Here is a 19,634-nt window from a genome sequence, read left to right as displayed (position 1 = left end):
AAAAGCGTCAAGTTCAAGAAACAAAGAAAGGCTGAGGAACTGTCGTACAGTGAAAGGTACTGAAAAGACTCGACAGCTAAGTGTCATATGTGATTTGGGATTTGAATTTGGACCGAGGTGGGGGTCAGATAGCCGTAATAGACAGTATTAGGACAGTGGCTGAAATGTGAATGTGGATGTTTAATTAGCTAATATTTTTGTGGTAATGTTAAATTTTCTGATCATTTCCTCTATTGTAACTCATGACAACCCCAAATAAGTGAATGAGACAAAGTCTCAATCAATAAAGGTTGGTTAAACCAAAATTTGAGGATACTTCTAGGGGAAAACATAAGCCCACAGAAGCACCTGTGACTGTTTATTTCTGAAGAGGAATTTGGGTACTTCAGTATTTTAGAGGATCAGAGGGCATGCAGAAAGAAAAAGGAGGCAGGGACGGGTAGTGAGGCAACGGTTATATTCTTATGAAGCCCGGGAGCTCTACCTTTTGCATAAGATAAGGTGAATGTTGGAAGAGAAAAAGGGTGCAAAAGAAGAATCAATTGCACAGATGTCCCTGGGTGAGTGGAAGAATGATTGATCTTGTCTCTGTTCTGCACCTGGGAAGATAAACTTGTAATCAACAGTATTAGTGTAGAATTGAGCAGAATTTAATTTTACAAGGTGGTATTAGCCTATAGACCTAAGTTTTAATTTTCATGTCCTTGTTTTTGGAGACCAGCAAAAAATTTCCTTAGGAGTAATCTGTGGAGCAGTCTTTGTAGGTAATGGATGCTTTTTACCTTTCCCTGGAATGTGGCTAATACATATTGTAACAGCTCTTCATGTGGAAGGGGGTGTCGCAGGACTCAGCCTCCAGGTTGATCTTCCCTTTCACATAAGAAATTGGGGGGGGGGGGCTTCCCCAAGATTATTATTTTCCATTGCATTTGTAAAAGAATATTCTTCTTCTTTGTTTTTTTTTTTTAAGGAAATGCACACTAAAGCTTTCAAGGTAAATGAGTACACAAATTTGCTCTTCAAAATTAAACATCTTCATTACTATTATGTGTGTGTTTAGATTGATTGATAGAATTTACTGAGAATGTTAAAGGAAATAAGATAAAATATAAATTATTGGTAAATCTTGATGTCTTAGTTCAGCAACTGCAACAGAGTTCCATAGGCTGAGTGGCTTATAAACTTCAGAAATTTATTTCTCATAGTTCTGAAGTCCCAGATCAAATTGCTGGCAGATTTGACGTCTGGTACAGGCCCAGTTCCTGGTTTGTAGGCCATCTTCTTGCTATAACTTTATGTGGTGGAAAGTGTCGGGGAAGATCCTGGAGTCTCTTCCAGGAAGACACTAATCCCATTCTTCAGGTCTCTGTTCTCAGGAAATAGTCACCACCCCACACCACCCAAAGGACCAACTCCTAATGTCTCCATCACATTGGGGGTTTGGATTTCAATATAGGAAAATTTGGAGTAAAGGGTATACAGGTATTTCTTATACTGTTCTTGTGGTTTTCTATAAAATTGAATTTTTGTCAAAATAAAATGTTAGGAAAAAGATACAAAAGAAACAAATCTAAAGAATGATGAGGGAAAGATATTTAAATATTGGGGCTTATGCTAGAAACAGAAAGCTCCCTTTCATGCTGTTAGATATGTGATCCAGTTTAACTTTGTCTTACATTTTCTAACAGATTGTTGCTCTTCAGGGTATTGGAGCTACCCCACGGGATCAGGAGCTCTCAGTACTAACCCTGATCACAAGCTTCCATTTTATTCTTGAATTACCTCTCAACTCCTCTGGCTTAGTGGTCTTCCAACCTGCGTGTTTGACAGTGGGAACGCCTGTCCTCCTGGCTAGACCACCTCTTCATTTCTTTCTGACCCAAAGATTAATACTGCTTCACTCATTACCATTGTATCTCATGGAATATTTCCCTCTGAGCAAGAGCGTGGCTTTTCTGTGGTATCCGTCTATGTTGCTTGAGGCATTGTAGCAAACCCACAGGATATTCAGGAGATATTAATATTTCATGGGAAACACAATGACATCTATTGGACAGACCTTGACATAATTCACAGCTTCAGTGTTAGCTTGACATAGTCCCTTTTTAAATTTTAAATCAATATAGTTGTTTCATTGAAGTTGTATCTCTGTGAAGCTATATTTTTAGTAGTTGCTCATATAAAGAACAAGCACTGCGTGAAATCAGCAAGAAACAGAAAATGATAATTGTGGTCTCCAATTTGATTCCAAGTTCTGGGAAATTGTGTAGCGCCCAGCTTACGCTACCTTGACATTCTAGCTCAAAATGAGCTAGAGCTACTTATGAATGCCTTGGTGATACTCCGTGTAAACTTTTTAAAGGTTCTTATAAGACAGCAGAAGGACTTTCTGAAGTTAAAAAATGCTGTGGAAATACAGGCTCTTGATATCTTTATTAGCATTCCATTATAGTTTTCTATTAGTCCAGCCATAGACTTGAGAGTTTATGCTGTGAAACTGAATTGATGCCTTAGTAAGCGTTCTCTTGTGGTTTCTGGAAGAGCATCTCTGAAGTGTGTGGTTTGAAATTTTTTATCATTTGTTAACTCTGACTTTCCTTTTATAACAGTACTGATAAGTCACAAAGTCATCATAGGCTACCAAATAATAATTATGCTTATTATTTTACATTTGCATGTAAATTTAAGTTTTTCAGTATTTTATAGTTTGAATGATTCATTAACTATGCAGATAGGTTCCTAATATTTTAGAGTTATTATATCAATATATTATAGAAGAAGAGTAATGATGGAAAAGCATTTTGCTGTTAATAATATTTATACAATTGTAATCAGTAACAAAACACGATGTGCTGACATTCTATTAGGTTAAAGATTAGAATCTTAAAATTAATATAAACAAGGAGAATAATTAAAAGCTAGGTCATAGATTATCATAGAAATTTTAATGTTGCATTTTTAAGATAGTATAATTTATTCTTCTTCTTACACAAATGAGAAAACTAAATCCCAGAGAAGTGAGATGAAATCTCATGATAAACTGCCCATGTCCCAGAATGTTGTCTTGTTCTCACTTGTTTGTGATAAACCATTTCCTGTCTAAAGGAGACGGAGAACATCTGGCTGCTGATCTCCACCCTGCACGCAGCTGTTACTAAAGTCTCAGAATTACCCAGTCAGAGGCAGGTGTACACGTGGATATCATTTGTGTAGGGACTTCACTATACAAAGACTGAAAACCCACCTTGAACCAGGCGAAGCTCCTTTCTCTTATAGGAAAAATGACGTCCACAGGGAATGTTTTGTTTAATGTGAAGGAAGGGTTTAGTGACAGATTTTTAGGCATGGAGGCTTTTGCATGGCTAGATCCAGGGGTTCAAGGTCTGTCATTTGTCTGTCACTCTCTCGGCTCAGTTTGTTAGCTTTGTTCTCAGATAAGCTCTTTCCCAGGACTTTGGGTTAAAGCGAATGCAGAACTAGTAGTCTGAATAAGTGGTAAGAAGAAAAGTTAGGTTAGAATAGAATACCTGGATTTATTAAAAACATAAAAAAGCTTAAATAGATAGGATCTTGTTTACAGATGACAAAGAAAGCAACCTGAGTTTTTGTGACCCCCTGAGATGCTGGCATGTCTTGGAGCATGAGAATTTCAAGTGCTCATGCTGTTTTATGTAAATTCTGACTGTCATCTGGTACCTGCAGATCAGCAAGACTTAGAAAAAATCTGGAGCTAGAAAATAACTGGGAAGTTAGGACTGTTGACCAGATAAATTTTAGGAACAAAAAGTTAAAGAAACTGGGTTGAAGGCCAATGGTTTACTGTGGTTGGGTGTTCAAGAAAGCAAATAGGCTCCAGAGACTAAAGGGAAGGGAATCAGATCCCAGACACAGCATAACGAACGGCCAGTATATGGAGTCATATGTTTTCATAGTATGTTTTACACACTAAGGAATTTTTATTATAGTTTATTTTTTTAACTATGGTCTTTATTTTTGTTATTTTTTATTCAAAGTACCAAGATACAAATATGCAGGGAGTTGTGTATGAACTAAACAGCTACATAGAACAACGGCTGGACACAGGAGGAGACAACCACCTACTTCTTTATGAACTGAGTAGCATCATTAAAATAGGTAAGAAACACTTTTTATTCCTCTGAGAAAAATTGGACCAAGATTCTTTCACAAAAAGTCATAAACTAACTTACTTACTAAGAGGCAGATGAAAGTCATTTATTTACTTCTATTACTGGACTAAGTTAAATGAAAGTATGTTTTTGTGAAACTACCAGAATGAGTCAAACCTAAAAATTTCTAAATTAGTTAATTCCAAATAATTATCTGCCTGATGTATAATTGAGATAAACGAGGTGCTCTCTAATTTGTACCTAGTTTTCTTTGGAAAGCATAGTTTTGTTGAATTCAATCACATCTTTGTAAAGGAAATGCTTAAATTTTATGGGAGAACAAGCATTTTAAATTTACTTGGGTTGCTGACAATTGTATAGACTATACAGGAAGTGGTTATATTGTAATTAAAATGGGAAAAGTTATATCAGAAAATAGTTCTTTACAAAGGTGTATTTTTTTTACAACACATGATTTTTAAAAAAATTTTTTTTTATTAAATCATAGCTGTGTACATTAATGCGATCATGGGGCACCATACACTGGTTTTATAGACCGTTTGACATATTTTCATCACACTGGTTAACATAGCGTTCCTGGCATTTTCTTAGTTATTGTGTTTAGACATTTATATTCTACATTTACTAAGTTTCGCATGTACCCTTGTAAGATGCACCTCAGGTGTAATCCCACCAATCACCCTCCCTCCGCCCCCCTCCTCCCTCCCCTCCCTCCCTTTCCCCCTCCCCCTATTCTTGGGTTATAACTGGGTTATAACACATGATTTTTTTTAGAAGGATACCTATTATGTATGGCAGTTATATCTTTTGGGTTTTTTATTTGAAAATAAAAAAATACTAATGCTACAATAATAGTGATAACATTTTTTATGTGCTTAGTACGCACACATGTTATTTGTCTTAACGCATTTATTTTCATTACAACCTCAAGAGGTAGTTTCTGTTATCATCACCATTTTACTAATGAGGAACCTGTGTGACAGAGAGGTTAAATATCTTACCCAAAGACACAAAGATAAAAAGGATTTAAGAGGTGGTTAAATTCAGGAAATTCTATTACCCACCATGGTAACTTGAATGATGACCTTGAAGCAATTTCAGGTGAGTTAAATTGTGCTCACTTCAGTGATAACGTGCACACGGTCCTTTTGGGAGGTGGTCGTCTGGTTATTCAGTATAGTGAACATCATTTCTGGTATTCTAATATTTTATTGCTTAGTGTGTTTACTGCTATGTGCTTGGAGGATGTCACATCTTAAGGTTTGCAATCACTGATGAAACATACGGAAGACATTCCAACAGTGTTATTGAGGAGAGCCGTAAATTATCACACTGTGTTTACTGTGTGACCCTTGAGTATGTCACCAAATATATTCGGAAGACCTTGTCTCTGAGCCTCACTGTAGAGAATTCATATGTGCGACATTCTTGCACTGAGATTAGATTCTTCTCTTTTTATTACTTTGGCAGCCACAAATGCTGACGGATTTGCACTGTACTTCCTTGGAGAATGCAATAATGTAAGTATCTAAATTTAGATTTTGGTGCTCTAGATAAAAAATATCATAAGCTCTTTATTATAAAAATCTTAAGTTATAAACAACTTAATAGACATTTCATAACTAAGTACTTTGATTTAAACCTAATTTGTAATTTGTTTCAGTGTGGTTATTACCAGTCAAGAATGTTACTGACGTGTGGACATTTAGGCACAGAATCCTATAATTTCTTGATGTAATAGTTTCGCTTTGGCTTTTGGTGTCCTCTATTATGACTGGTCTTTCTACACTTCCTGTTTTGTATATAAGTCGTCTCCGCATCATGGGGTGGGACGTGTGGGGAGACATTGTGCCCCTTACATGTGATTTATGTAGCATGAAATGAGATCAGAAGTTTAACATTTCTGTGTAACTATTAGGGTTTTTAAAGATGACCCTCAAAGTCCTACGGAAGAGTTACTGAGTCTAAGTCCCTGGGGTGCCTCGTCTGTGGCTCAGGCCATTCAGGGTATGGAGATGCTCAGCTGTGACTTTCCCAGGCTTCCACCAGCAGGCTGGTCCTGCATCTTCTGGTCTAGTTTACCTCACACACAGCCTGTCAAATGTAACACGTACAGGCGCTTTCAAAAATATTTCAAGATATTCAATAACTGGCATTTAGTTTTTGTTATGGTATTGCAAACACATGCATAATGTATTTTGCCATGATCTGAGCCAATGCTACTTATATTCATAGCTTAAATATATAAAACCCATTTATACATTTATTTGGCAAACTTCTACTATTCAGTTTTTATGTGTTAAGCGTTGCTGTTTGAGAATTGGGATGTATTTTTGTAGTATGAGACCTATATTCTTGAGTAATCAAAATATGTGCTATTTAGATTACATAAAACATTAACAGGAATAGAAAAAAGCATTCCGGGAAGTTTTATACTATCCTCGAATTATATAGTTATGCAAAACATCAAAGTAGTTGCACCCAGAGTCTTTACTGGCTGATTGAATGAGCTATGATGGAGCCTCTTCCCGTCGGTAGCCGTAGCTTTTCCTCGCGTTATAGTCCCTTATGTTCACTCACGGGAACGGACGCTCACCTGAGGCCAGGACGCTCCCTCGCTCATGTCCGGGCTCTTCTCTGGCCTTTCTCTTAGTGTCTGTCATGCTAGCAGACCCGCAAGAGGGTTAGTAAAATGCCTTGTTTGGTTATTACTGCCACTTCCGAATACTCTAAGCTGTTATATTTTAGGCACTGTTAGTACCCTTACATGACCAAACTACTAAAATTACAAGTGGATACTGCTTTTTTCTAATTATTTAAAAATTAATTTTTTTTTATTAAAAATTAGAACTTTTCCCTTAGACAATTTGCTATTATTTTTATAATTGACTGGTAAGTATGTGAACTCAGTGCAAGTGGGAGTTTGTGGGAGTTTGCGTCTCCCTCTAGGACCACCTCCAGGCAGCTCCTGGGTCCGGCCATGGCAATCATGTCTGAACCCCAGAACCTCTCCCTCTGATCTCAGTTCTCATGGCAAGCACGTCTGTACCCCAGAACCTCTCCTTTTGATTCCGGTTCCCCAGATCTGGAGTGGACATGGGGCCCTAGCTGGGCCCCTCAGAGTCTCTGCTAACATGTGGCTGTTGGACTCTGTGATTCTAGCTGTTCACCTGAACAAAAGTGAAAAGGACCTTGAGGCTTGGGCCACCACTGCAGGCTGGGCCTCCTTTGCCACGTGTAGAAGAGTAGGGATCACGTCTGCAGACCACAGGCCCAGGGCCAATCTCCCGAAGTGCTGACTTCGTGGAGCTTGGATTTAGATTCCAGAGCCTATGTTCTTAATAACGTGGCTGTGTTTTTTGCTTTTATTTGCAGACTTCTCTATACATTGACCTTAGTAAAGTAGCTTCCTTATACATAAAAGCTTTTCTGTCTACCTTGTCTAAATTGTAATTCTGTGTATATCAATTCTAATTCCTTCACTTTTATCTATCCTTTACTTCATAACTTTGTGAAGGGGCTAGTGGTCCCTCTGCTCAGGTATTAGTCTAAACCCCTGCGGTCAGTTAATCACCTTTCCTGGGTCCCTCCTGGGGCGCCGATTCCTTGCTCCTTCTTTCTTTCTGCAACTTACAGACCTAGTCTGTCTTGTTAACATAACATCCCTAGAGTAGTAGAGTGTATAGCAGAATTGCAGCTTTCTCTGACCTTCTTTTTTGTTTTTATTGTTGGGGATTCATTGAGGGTACAATAAGCCAGGTTACACTGATTGCAATTGTTAGGTAAAGTCCCTCTTGCAATCATGTCTTGCCCCCATAAAGTGTGACACACACCAAGGCCCCACCCCCCTCCCTCCATCCCTCTTTCTGCTTTCCCCCCCCCCCATAACCTTAATTGTCATTAATTGTCCTCATATCAAAATTGAGTACATAGGATTCATGCTTCTCCATTCTTGAGATGCTTTACTAAGAATAATGTCTTCCACTTCCATCCAGGTTAATATGAAGGATGTAAAGTCACCATTTTTTTTAATAGCTGAATAGTATTCCATGGTATACATAGACCACAGCTTGTTAATCCATTCCTGGGTTGGTGGGCCACGATATTTTACTTTCATAATGTCATGTACTTCTTCATCATCAAACTTCACTGAGTCTGTAATTATGTTGATCTGTAATTTGTGTGACTATTTGTTTATCTGTCTTTCTCCCTAAAATACAAACTTCATGAAGGCAGAGACCTTATCTGCCTAAGAAGATAATTTTGGGAGATAATTATGTGTTTTTTTTCACTCTATTTTTTCCTTTTAAGTACTTTACATAGGTACCTAGGCCCTGATCACTTCCTTAATCCAGGGATTTCTGTGGGTAGGAAGAAGACAGGACATTACCTGAAGTCTTAAATCACTCCTGTGTTTTATTTACCTAATTTCCTCTTTCCTTATTCCTCATTTTCTTCTTGAATCTTAAGTCTCTTGCTTGAGATCATTTTTCTTTCATTTGATACGTGTCCTGGAGACTTTCCTGGCGTGATAGTCTCCTGATGGGGCTGCTCTTTCAGTTACTGTTCCTCTGAATATTTTGTCCATTTTCTGGAAACATATTTTGCTAGATAAAGAATTCAGGTTGATAAATATTACCTTTTATGTCTTGAAGTACAGGGTGTCCATAAAGTTCATGTGCGATTTAAAATAGTGTGCAATTTAAAATTGCACACGAACTTCATGGCCACTGTGGACGTTGACTATAGGTATTTTTATATTCTTTCTGAATGTATAGTTTCTTGGGTTTCATTTCGTCCGGCTCTCGTGTTTTATTATGACTTACTTGCTCTCATGTGTTATGGCTATGTTTTGTTTTTACTGTGAACCCCGTCCTTTCTGGGGCCTTTAAATGAATGTTCTTTAGGTTGATGTTGAAGTTTATTTCTGCTTCCTCTCCTGCACATAGATAGGAATTCATTTCTGCTGGTCAGTTAAGGCGCTCTCAGTTCAGAACCATTTAAAACTAAATTGTCTGGTTGAGATTTTTTTCCAGACTACAGAGTGGAATGGATCCAAGTCTCCAATCCACATGATGCACAATTAGGATTTTTATGGGTAGATTTGTATTTTCCCTCCAGTACTAATTTCAAGATAATCCAGTTTCCTCTCAGGCCTTACACAGGGTTAAGTGTATTTGTCCTTCAACCAACAAGCTGAGTGTGGTCCATTGCCAGTCCCGACCCTGGGGAGCGGGCTCCTATGGGACTGTTTCCTCCTGGCAGGGTCCGAGGACTGACCGCCGGTCCCCTGCGTGTCATGCTGCCTTCCTGGGGACAGATCAGAACATCCAGGCCTCCCCCATTCCCTTGAGAAAATGCCAGCTCTGGGACTCAGTTCCCTTGCTGAAAGGGTTCCTTTCTTTCCTTCCCTTTGGATTTCTATAGATTCCTTTCATTCTTCAGCCCAGTGATACATTGTAAACGATTTGTAAAATATACCTTATGTAGCCTTTAAATAATTAAAAAGTTATTTTTTCGGTTAAATGATCTAGTCTGATGTATTGCTTGTCTGACATACTTCTAAAGTGTATATAAACAAAACATTTATTTTGTATAGGTCAGCAGATACATATATATTTTTAAATTTTTCCTCTTTTGTACATAAAAGGTAGCATATTATAGATAATTATCAATCTTTTAAAAATTGCCTCTGGATTTGAAATTATAGCTATAATATTTTTATAAGTAACTCACATTTAAAAACAAAACCAATGTGTTTTAATGACAAAATTATAATAATGAAACCCAAATAGACTAAGATAAAATTTTAAGCCCGTATCAAAAAATACTAAAGGTTATGAGAAACATGGAAGAATTATAAAATTCTTATATTTGTAGAAGTATTAATTTCTTTTTTCTCATAAGTGAGTCAACATAATTTAAATTCTGAAATCGACGTAATGAGAAATGTAATTTAAGTAACATTTAAATGCCAGAAGTTTCACAAATAGAATTAAAAAACTCACATTCATATTAATAGAAAGCAACAAAATCTAAGAAAACATAAAAAATTAAAAAGAAGACAAACTAAATCATAAAAAGCACTAAAAATAATAAAACATAAAATGTGATTGTGATAATCATGAAATTATAACAAAATTACAGGTAAAGTAGACCCAGCACTTACAAATAAAACAAAATTAAATCAGGTTAAAAAATACTCAACTGTCTTCTAGGAAAATGTGGGCGGAGGAGAGCAGGGCCGGGAGGTCAATAGCCGAGCTCAGCTCAAGAAGTACAAGCCTGAACTGGGGAAGAAGTCGCTTTTTATCTGTAGACGGTTTAGTCTGTAGTGAAGGTAGAGTTGTGATGAAGTTTTATACGGTAGATGTTTGGTACATAGAAGTTTATAAAACAGAACAAGAAAACGACAGAAACACAATGGTATTTTTAGTATAAAAATTTAAAAAAGCCAATTTAGACTTTATTAGTAATACCATTTCTTTGGTTTTGACTAACATATGTATTAAATACAGTATGTTATTTCATAGTTTACCAACTTGTGCTTTCTTTTCTGGGCTAGCCCCTAACTTTAATGCCTTCAATCCCTACTTAAGAATTTTCTTAGGATTTTCATAATGGCTAAAGTAAAACTTGGAAATTAAACTTAAACAATATGCAAAGTAATTCTTTGCACAAAGAAGAATACCGAATTTATTTAATATAATATTTAGAGATTAATGGTAATAAAAATACACTGTTGGTAAATCTCTGAACAAAGTTATTCATGATGGCAAATCCACATCCTTAAAGTGTTAAACATTTTATACGTAGTTTTGAAGCATTAATTCAACCCATTTTACTGGTCACTGTCACGTGGCAGGCATTGTTCTAGGCACTCGAGATCCTGCAGTGAGTTAAAAATCTCTGCTTTCTTGGGATTTACACATGTACACGTGGAGATAGAAAAAAGAAAATCTGCATAAGCCAGGAAATCTAAAGATATTATTAACCGAAGGATTAAGATGGCCATTCATTAAACTAATTAATAAAAAAGAGAACTATAATTATGTATATTTAATAATTAAACAGATTAAAACAATGGATGTAGTGACATGGAAATGAAATTATGAGGGGATATTTATGCTAATAAATGTGAGAAACTAGATAATGTAGATATTTTTCCAAAAAATATAAATTGCCCTATCATATGCAAATGATAGAAAATGTAATAATCCCAGGCCCAGGAAACAAATTGAAAGCAGTGCTGAAATATTACCTTTCTACAAATGACAGGGCGTTTATCTATTCAGCAGATTTGTTTCTGAGCCCTGGCTGTGGTTGGGCACGTGCTGAACCTGGGCTGACAGTGATGGACTGTCTAGCCTCCTCACTGCGCTGTGCACTGGCTGCTGGGGACAGTAATGAGGAGAGAATTCTCCTTTAGGAAGGAGAATGTCAGTGCTCGTTACACTGTTTTAATACGTGCAAAAAGAAGGAAAACTTCTTTTTTAGTAGTTTGGCTTTGAAATAGTTTTGGTTCCTGAGTTGGATGGTCTGAGTCCTGTTTTATCACTTGTGTGACTTGAGCAAAATTCTTAAACTTTCTAAACATTAATTTGCTCTACATTGGTTAAACCTTACATCATAAAGGCTGTTCATTCAATAAATCATCTTAAACGCCTATTAGCTACCAAAAATGTTGTGTTGAATTGCTGAAATACAAATATAAATAAAAATTCATTCCTCACGTCAAAGAATGTAAACCAGTGGGGGAGAGAGAATCAACAGTTACAGTACATTGTTCTCCTTGCTAGCCCAGCGGAAGGCAGGGCGCTCTGGGATCATGAACTTGGTAGGGCCATGAAAGCAGATTGGAGTTTAAGCTGACATTGGAAGATCTCTCCCTTCTAGATGATACGGGAAAATAAAGGACCTTTGTTAGGCAGAAGAAACAATTTGTGAGAAATATGGAGCTAGCAAAGGAAACAATGTGTTTTGTTCCTGCCTTCAGCAGTGTTTGACCCTCTGTACATGTTGTTGGACAAAATTATTTTTTCATGATTAAGTTGTTGTTTAATTCAACTTTTAATGTTTTTATAGCTGACCCTGGGAAGCGGGCCTCCCATATCCCAACGGATCTATAGCGTACTTTATAATATCATCGTAAGCTGTTTGTAAGCACTGAAAATATTATGTACGTTATTTTTCATATACTGTATATTTTTAAAGTAATCTTTCCATAATTTACTAATTTGGTAAATTAGTTTAGTTAAGCAGTTTATCATTTTCATTTGCGAACAGGAACAACTAGATAGCTGTAGGAACTCCTGGATTCATAGGATGTTAAAGCTAAAAGAGATACTTCAAAATTATCGAATCTAACCTTTTTGTTGTGATGATGAGGTACCCAAGGTGTACTCTGGTTTGAGGACTGTCCATGTTCATACAGCTGGTGTAAAGCCAGTTTTTCACAGAGTCTAAGTCCGCATGTCCCCCTTCTGGAGTTGTTGAGCTTTCTACAAGCAGCAGCTGCACACGTTCCTTTACCCTAACACACTACTACCTCTTTTAAAGCTTGATTTCCCCCTCTCTATTGATTTTATCCTTCCTACAAAGTGGGCAGAATACATCTGGGGTACAAATAGGGAAAAATGGAAAAGCAGAAGAATTGTAAGTTTATTTTTACTATGTACACCTTAAACCAAGGGCGTCCAACCTTTATTATTTTCTGCTGCAAATTTGATGAATCAGAGCTATCTTGGGCCACACATTAAATACACAAAGACTAATGAAAGCTGATGAGGAAAAAAGCTCTGTGCACACCTTTTGATATCTAACACCACAGATAAGCAAAACAGTCCACAGATAATCAACAGTGACCTGAAAATGTTGCATTGTTTTGCATTTTGAGTCTGTAGTTTATAGTATTTGTGTGCCTTTTTGACTTGCACAATGAACTCTAGCAGAGAGTTAATTAATTCAGGTTTCAGGTGACTGGGGCATGTTGCTCATTCTGAGCCTACATCTAACTTTGTTTGCTGTCTAGCGCCATCTAGTGTCTCATGAGGCTCAGGTTTCGGGTGACTGTGGGGCATGTTGCTCATTCTGAGCCTACATCTAACTTTGTTTACTGTCTAGCGCCATCTAGTGTCTCACGAGGCTCATAACTTGCTGGTAACCTAAATAACTTTTTTTTCTTCAAAATTATTCCTAAAATCTAACTGGTCGTGAGTTGAAGTCTTGACACTAAAATGAAGTTTCACAAATAAAGTTATATTTGAATTGTGTATTAAGAGAAAGATAAGAGTGTTTACCAAGTGAAGTAAACTTATCTATTTGGTTGAATGAATCAGAATTTTCCATTTCATTAAAAATATAGTGTTTGTATAAATAGTATTAGTCTATTCTCTTGTACATTTTCCACTAAATATATTTAGTTCTCCAGATTCGCTTTTCTAATAATTTGGATGCTTCTCTGTTCCTTCATTGAGCCAACTGATTGGTTATGACAGTTGTTACCAACCTTTTCTGGTTAAATGATCTAATTCCAGAGGCATACATATTTCACATTACATATATACTTATATGTACATATATGTGCATATCTATAACCACACAAATATTGAGTAGTTCATAAAGAGTTTCTTTGAAAAGCTGAACAAGCAAACCTCTCCCCTAGGACCTCCCGGCTCTGATTGGAGTGACCCCTGCTCCTCGGGCAGTCTCCTCTGTGCTGGGGGTCAGGGGCTAGTAGTCATGTCCCCTCTAGAGGCCTCAAATGGTGAAGAACTGCAGTCACCACTTGTCATACTGATGCCCTGAAAGCAGTTCATGTCTTCTGTGGCGAGGATGGAGGTAGTTGAGATTTAAAACTTTGAATCCTTTCCATGCCCATAGTTGTAGTTTTTATCTTTAGCCTCTTAAAAAGGTTCTGATAAAATTTTTAATAGTTATTTACTATTAGAGAAGGATATAAATTTGGAGACTCCCTTCAAGACTGGATCTGATAGGTAAGTTAGATATTACAACTGTCATGGATATGCATAGGGGGTTTCTAAACTGATGTCTGCTGATGTTTTTTCATCCTCCTGTGAAGATGGGGCAGTAATTTTTCATCTGAGTACACTAGTTAAATCCACTAATTAAGGGGAGAGAAAATGTACCTATGAAAACACATCAGAGCCAATGTCTTATCTTAGACTGGGCCTTGTTTTCCCTTCTGCTTGAATTTCTGGCCTTCATGTCACAGTGTATCTAACACTTGGTTAGCACTTACCCTCAGCTCTCACTGCGAACACTTCTACTGAAAAGATCGTGAGATAATCAAACAAGTATGAAGTTTCTTCTGTAAAGAATTCTTCAATTCAGGAAGAAAAAATACCCAATGTACACAGCCCTACTATGAAACTAATTTGGGACTCTCACATGAAAGCTATAACCCAGCTACAACTTAACAATAGGGGGAAGTGGGAAAGGGGGGGGTGGGTAGAGGGAGGGGAATCGGTGGGATCACACCTGTGGTGCATATTACAGGGGTATTTGCGAAACTTGGTAAATGTAGAATATAAATGTTTCGGCACAGTAACTGAGATAACGCCGGAAAGGCTATGTTAACCACTGTGATAAAAATGTGTCAAATGGTTTATGAAGTGAGTGTATGATGCCCCATAATCATATCATTGTATACACTTATGATTTAATAAAAAAATTAAAAAAAAAAAAAAGAATTCTTCAATTCTTAATACTTACTAACCACAGGCAGCGGTTCTAAAAAGCCTTTTGTCAACCAAATAAATAGAACAGCTTTCCATGCATCCCGGGAAAGGTTCTCCTTTTCTCTTTCTCTTGTATCACATAGAAACTCTACATAGAGGCAATAGAAGTTTTATAATGTTAAATAAACCATTTAATAATATACTAATGTATAAGTTATTCTGCCTTCATTGAACTATGGAGCAAAGTACAAACTGAAGGTATCATGACATTCAGCCTTAAAAGGTCTATGGCTAAGTCATTTTTTTAAAAAGACGTATGTTGTGTATCTTAACAGACACAAATGAAGCCAAAAACGATGATAAAAACAAACAAACAACAACAACAACAACAAAAATCCAGAGCTACTGTTGGCGACTCCCTGCAGAATCCACCCTCTGTTGTTCTCACGCAATGCTCCTCTTTAGAACCTTCCCAATCCAGTTTCTCTGACATCTGCACACTGCCCAGCTTGTATTTATTTTGGGTGGGAAAAAGTTGGTAGATTACTTGTAAACATCCTACAGTTTTAAGAGGGGAAAAACATAAATATGAACTCACCTGATGATTTTCTCTATTTTATGTTACATAAAATAATTAAAATGTTTTTATTTGTATTTGTAATTTCTTTGAGTGTGATACTTCTTGAAGCAATCTCCAGGGTGAACTCCAGCCTTCCTCTCGCATGTCTTAAGGTAGAAAATGGTTTCTGTCCTCCACCTTTCTCATTTCTTCTGCTGCAAACCATGTAATCTTTTGTTGATTCTTTTCATTTTTTATCATAAAATGCATCTTCCCATTAGCCTTTCCTCAGTGTCAGAGATGATGGTTTTCCCCTCTTTCCTGAATTTCGGTTCCTCACATTGCTCACGAGCTGGGTGATGAGATTCCTCCTGCAAGGAGGGCGGCTGCACTTGCTCCCCACTCTCCTCCTTACCTAATGAGTGAGGGATGGAGCCGTTCACAACTGCAGCTTCCATCAGCCAGAGGATAATTTTTGCCACCATTTGTAAGACCTCCTTGTAAATCCATAACTTCCACAGAACAGACGAGCTCTATCCACTGGTCCCATAAACTTCGTGTATTCTAAAATAAGCATCAGTTTTTCAAATTGAACAGTTATTTCTTCTTATAACCAGTGATCAACTGTGTTTGAGGACCAAAGAATGTGCTCAGCATTGTCCCTAATGTCTTGTCCTGGAGTGAGAGGCACGTCATTTTCATATCACATTGATAAACACATAATTTACATTCCTGAAGTTTCTTCTTCTTCAGATCATTTGGTAAACACTTCCTAGAAGGCATAACTGTTCCTATAATATGTTTTCATTTTACGCAGTTCTCGAGCAAGTCGAGGGCTTGTGTAGAACCTGTCAGTGTAGATGTGATCGCTTGAACCACTTGTATGTGCTTGCAAGACTTGTACCAAATGAATCACTATTCAAGATGTAAATGGCAAATCAGCATGAACAGACTTTCTGTTGTTGTTTTGCCAAATAGGGAATGTGAGAAAACACATAACCATTTTCTGAATCACACCAGCAAAAACATAACAAAAAAACATGTCGACGTCTTCCAACATTGGAGCAGAACAGGAAAACTATTATGTCAGGCGCAGGTCCAGCAGAGGATTGGAAGTTAAAAGTTATCTGAACTACTCAGTTCTATCTAAGTTCATTTCTTGCAATTCTGTCTTTAGCAGAATAGTTGCTCAGCGTCTTTTTTCTGATTTACTTTCTCTAAGTTTGTGGAAATTGTCAATTCTGATTTTCTTCAGGCTAAATACACCGTATTCTTTCTTTCTTTCTTTCTTTTTTTTTTTGTAGTCATCTCTTCCTGTTCTTGAATCATTTTTCTCTTTTTTTTTTATTAAATCATAGCTGTGTACATTGATACGATCATGGGGCATCATTCACTAGCTTCACAGACCGTTTGACACACTTTCATCGCACTGGTTAACATAGCCTTCCTGGCATTCTCTCTGTTACTGTGCCAAGACACATCTTGAATCGTTTTTCTACTCTTCTCTCAATCTTAAGAAAAGGCAACCCACTGAATTGTTTAGGGAGACTGACAGGTACTAAGGCAATGATAGTCTGACTTCTATGTCACATGTATATTGGTGCATAATAGAATTAGAGTAAGTTAAAAAAAATGAAGCGCTGGTGTGGTGGCTCATAATTGCAATCCTAAAATTTTGGGAAGCCAAGGTAGGGAGATTGCTAGAGGCCCAAAGTTTGAGACTAGCCTGAGCAATGCAGTGAGACCCCATCTCTAAAAAAGAAAACAAGAAAACGAACAAAATAAAACAGTGACACAAATTTCTAGCCTTTTAAAAAATTAATAAGATGAAACTGTTATTTATCATCTTGTATATATATTTTTTATCTCTTAACCTTGTATTTAAACATATTGTTAAAAACTTTAGAAGGTTTTTTTTATAATAATCACTTAAAATATATCTTTCATATGTATTGTATTTATTAGTAAATACTACTAAGCCCAGTCATAACTACATAGATATATTCGGAGATATAAGTATTTTGAATTTAGCTTCTAATGATTCATAGTGGTGACTTATTTAAAGCAGCCGAGGTTCAGCCAGAGCTTTGCTTTCCTCCCCGCCTCACTGTGGATTAAAACAAGAAACTCAGGTTTATAGTGCGGTTCTGTTTTGGTTATAAGATGTTTAAAGAAAGCACTCCTTGATACCACAAAGCCTAAAACCCACTTATCTGATAAGTTAATAAATACATCTGCGTCATGCTTAAAACTACCTCAGTAATAGAAAGTATTAATAGGAACATAGGTTAAGAGAGTTATCCAATGCTTATTGCTTTAAAAAGTCTCCATTCATTGTTACAACAGTCTAATTGAAGATAAAAATAAAGTCTTCAGAGAATTTACCTACACATTAATATTTTTCAAATTTGGTAGATATTCATGGTATAATTTTGTCAATATTTCCCTAATCCGTAGATGATTGTTTGAGCACCAATTTATTTAGTAGAAAATAATTTTGACATATTTTTAGATTTCATCAAAGTAACTGAAAGAATTTTAAAAGCAGATATATTTTTAAGTAGTTCCAGACTTGTACCCTACCACCTAATAATTTGACAGAGAAAGATCACCTAAGTTTGTTAATATTTTTGCACAGAGAAGAGCAAAATTTTCATGTAGAATATTCTGAATCTGCAATTTTATGAGCAATCCAGTTTAAGCAACGTGTGTCTTACAAAGAGGAATTATTTTCAGAGAAGGAAAGATTCCTAACGAAAATGAAAAATATAACCAAATCTGCAGCTAACAAGTACCACGTGTGGAGGGAGGTGGGCCCATCATTTATTTGTGGTATGCTAGAATCGTGAGCCCAAGGACAGGATATATTTTTTCTTATTTTATTATTTTCTATGAACCAAAATAGAAGGCTAATTTAGGAGTTTTTCTGTGCTTATACATTCTTTTAAGCCTCGATTCAATCCTGTACTTTGAGTGCTTGGAAATATGAAAGGGAATTTCCAGGTCGGTCTTCCAGTTTGATCACTGCAAACACCTTTCCTGTTTTGCGTCTCTCCTTCTGATGGTCTCATGGTTTTATTGTGACCACTCAGTAAACTCCAGGCATCTTGCGATCCTGTGTGAATTTACAGGAAAGTGAATGAAACGTGTTCTTTTCTTCTTCCTAGAGCTTATGCATCTTCACACCGCCTGGAGTAAAGGAAGGGAAGCCCCGACTCATCCCTGCCGGGCCCATCACCCAGGGCACCACTGTCTCTGCCTATGTGGCCAAGTCCAGGAAATCTCTGCTCGTGGAGGACATCCTTGGGGTGAATGGCTTTTAGCTCTTAATGACATTTTTAACCTAATGTACTGAAGAGTGATGACATATCCTTTCGATGTTAAAATTCAAACAGTTTTATAAAAAGTAAAAGCATTAAAGTAAGATAGAAATTAATGAATTAATTAGCAAGTTAATTCTGTATACTCAGAAAATCATGTATACCCACAGAGAGCTGGATTTACATAAATAATTCTTAACTTCAACATATACTATTACATAAAAATACTTTCTGTATCTTATCGTTCTAGCAAACTGAATGATTACTGTTTGTTTCCTGTTCTGACAGGAGGCATGTGCATGGGCTAGCTGTTGCTGTATGACCGCTGACCTCAGATGTTAGTGATAGCGTATGATAGCCGGGTGTTAACTCTGACGAGTCTAGGGACTGGCTGGTTCTGCTGGTCTGGACTGCGGTCAGCTGCGCTTACCCATGAGGCTGAGGTCATTTGGCCACCAGTTAGGTGCCGACTCTGTTCTCACGGCCTCGGCTCTCCAGGGCCTCTCACTCCCTTCCAGTAAGGCCAGCCTGCCGTGTTATCGTGATGGCAGCGGGAGTCCTAGAGAAGTTGGAAACGTACAATTGAGTTTTCAAGCCTCAATTGAGTTTTCTGCCTACATCAAGTTCATTCCCCTTCTAATAGCCAGAGGGCAGGTCCAGACTCAGGATTAAAGGGGACCCACTAAGGACATGGATACAGAGAGTCAAGACAAAGTGGGGCTCTCAGTCCGTCTTCAGCCATCCCTGTGAGCCCTGTAATGAGATGTCGCCACAGGGTAAGGACTTTAAAAGTGACAAGTACAAACAGATGTAGTTAGTGTGTAATTTTGCCACTAACTGACCGTGAACAGATTGAAAAAAAATATGAAAGAAAAAGAAAGAGTAGGAAAGACGGAAGATATAAGCA

General features: G+C 37.1%; 1 protein-coding gene across 2 annotated transcripts in view; it reads left to right on the top strand.

Annotated features, from left to right (window-relative positions):
• PDE10A (phosphodiesterase 10A) overlaps positions 1-19,634 on the top strand; it is a 233,315-nt gene that overhangs the window by 132,150 nt on the left and 81,531 nt on the right. For both annotated transcript variants that reach the window (XM_053592323.1, XM_053592324.1), the window contains exons 4-6: positions 4,014-4,134; positions 5,619-5,668; positions 18,575-18,715. In XM_053592323.1, the coding sequence (XP_053448298.1) occupies positions 4,014-4,134; positions 5,619-5,668; positions 18,575-18,715 (312 nt within the window). The remainder of the gene's footprint in view (positions 1-4,013; positions 4,135-5,618; positions 5,669-18,574; positions 18,716-19,634) is intronic.

The sequence above is a fragment of the Nycticebus coucang genome, chromosome 5 (genome assembly GCF_027406575.1).
Source record: "Nycticebus coucang isolate mNycCou1 chromosome 5, mNycCou1.pri, whole genome shotgun sequence".
In the NCBI taxonomy this organism is placed as follows: Eukaryota; Metazoa; Chordata; class Mammalia; order Primates; family Lorisidae; genus Nycticebus; species Nycticebus coucang.
This window is presented reverse-complemented; position numbering and strand designations above follow the sequence as displayed.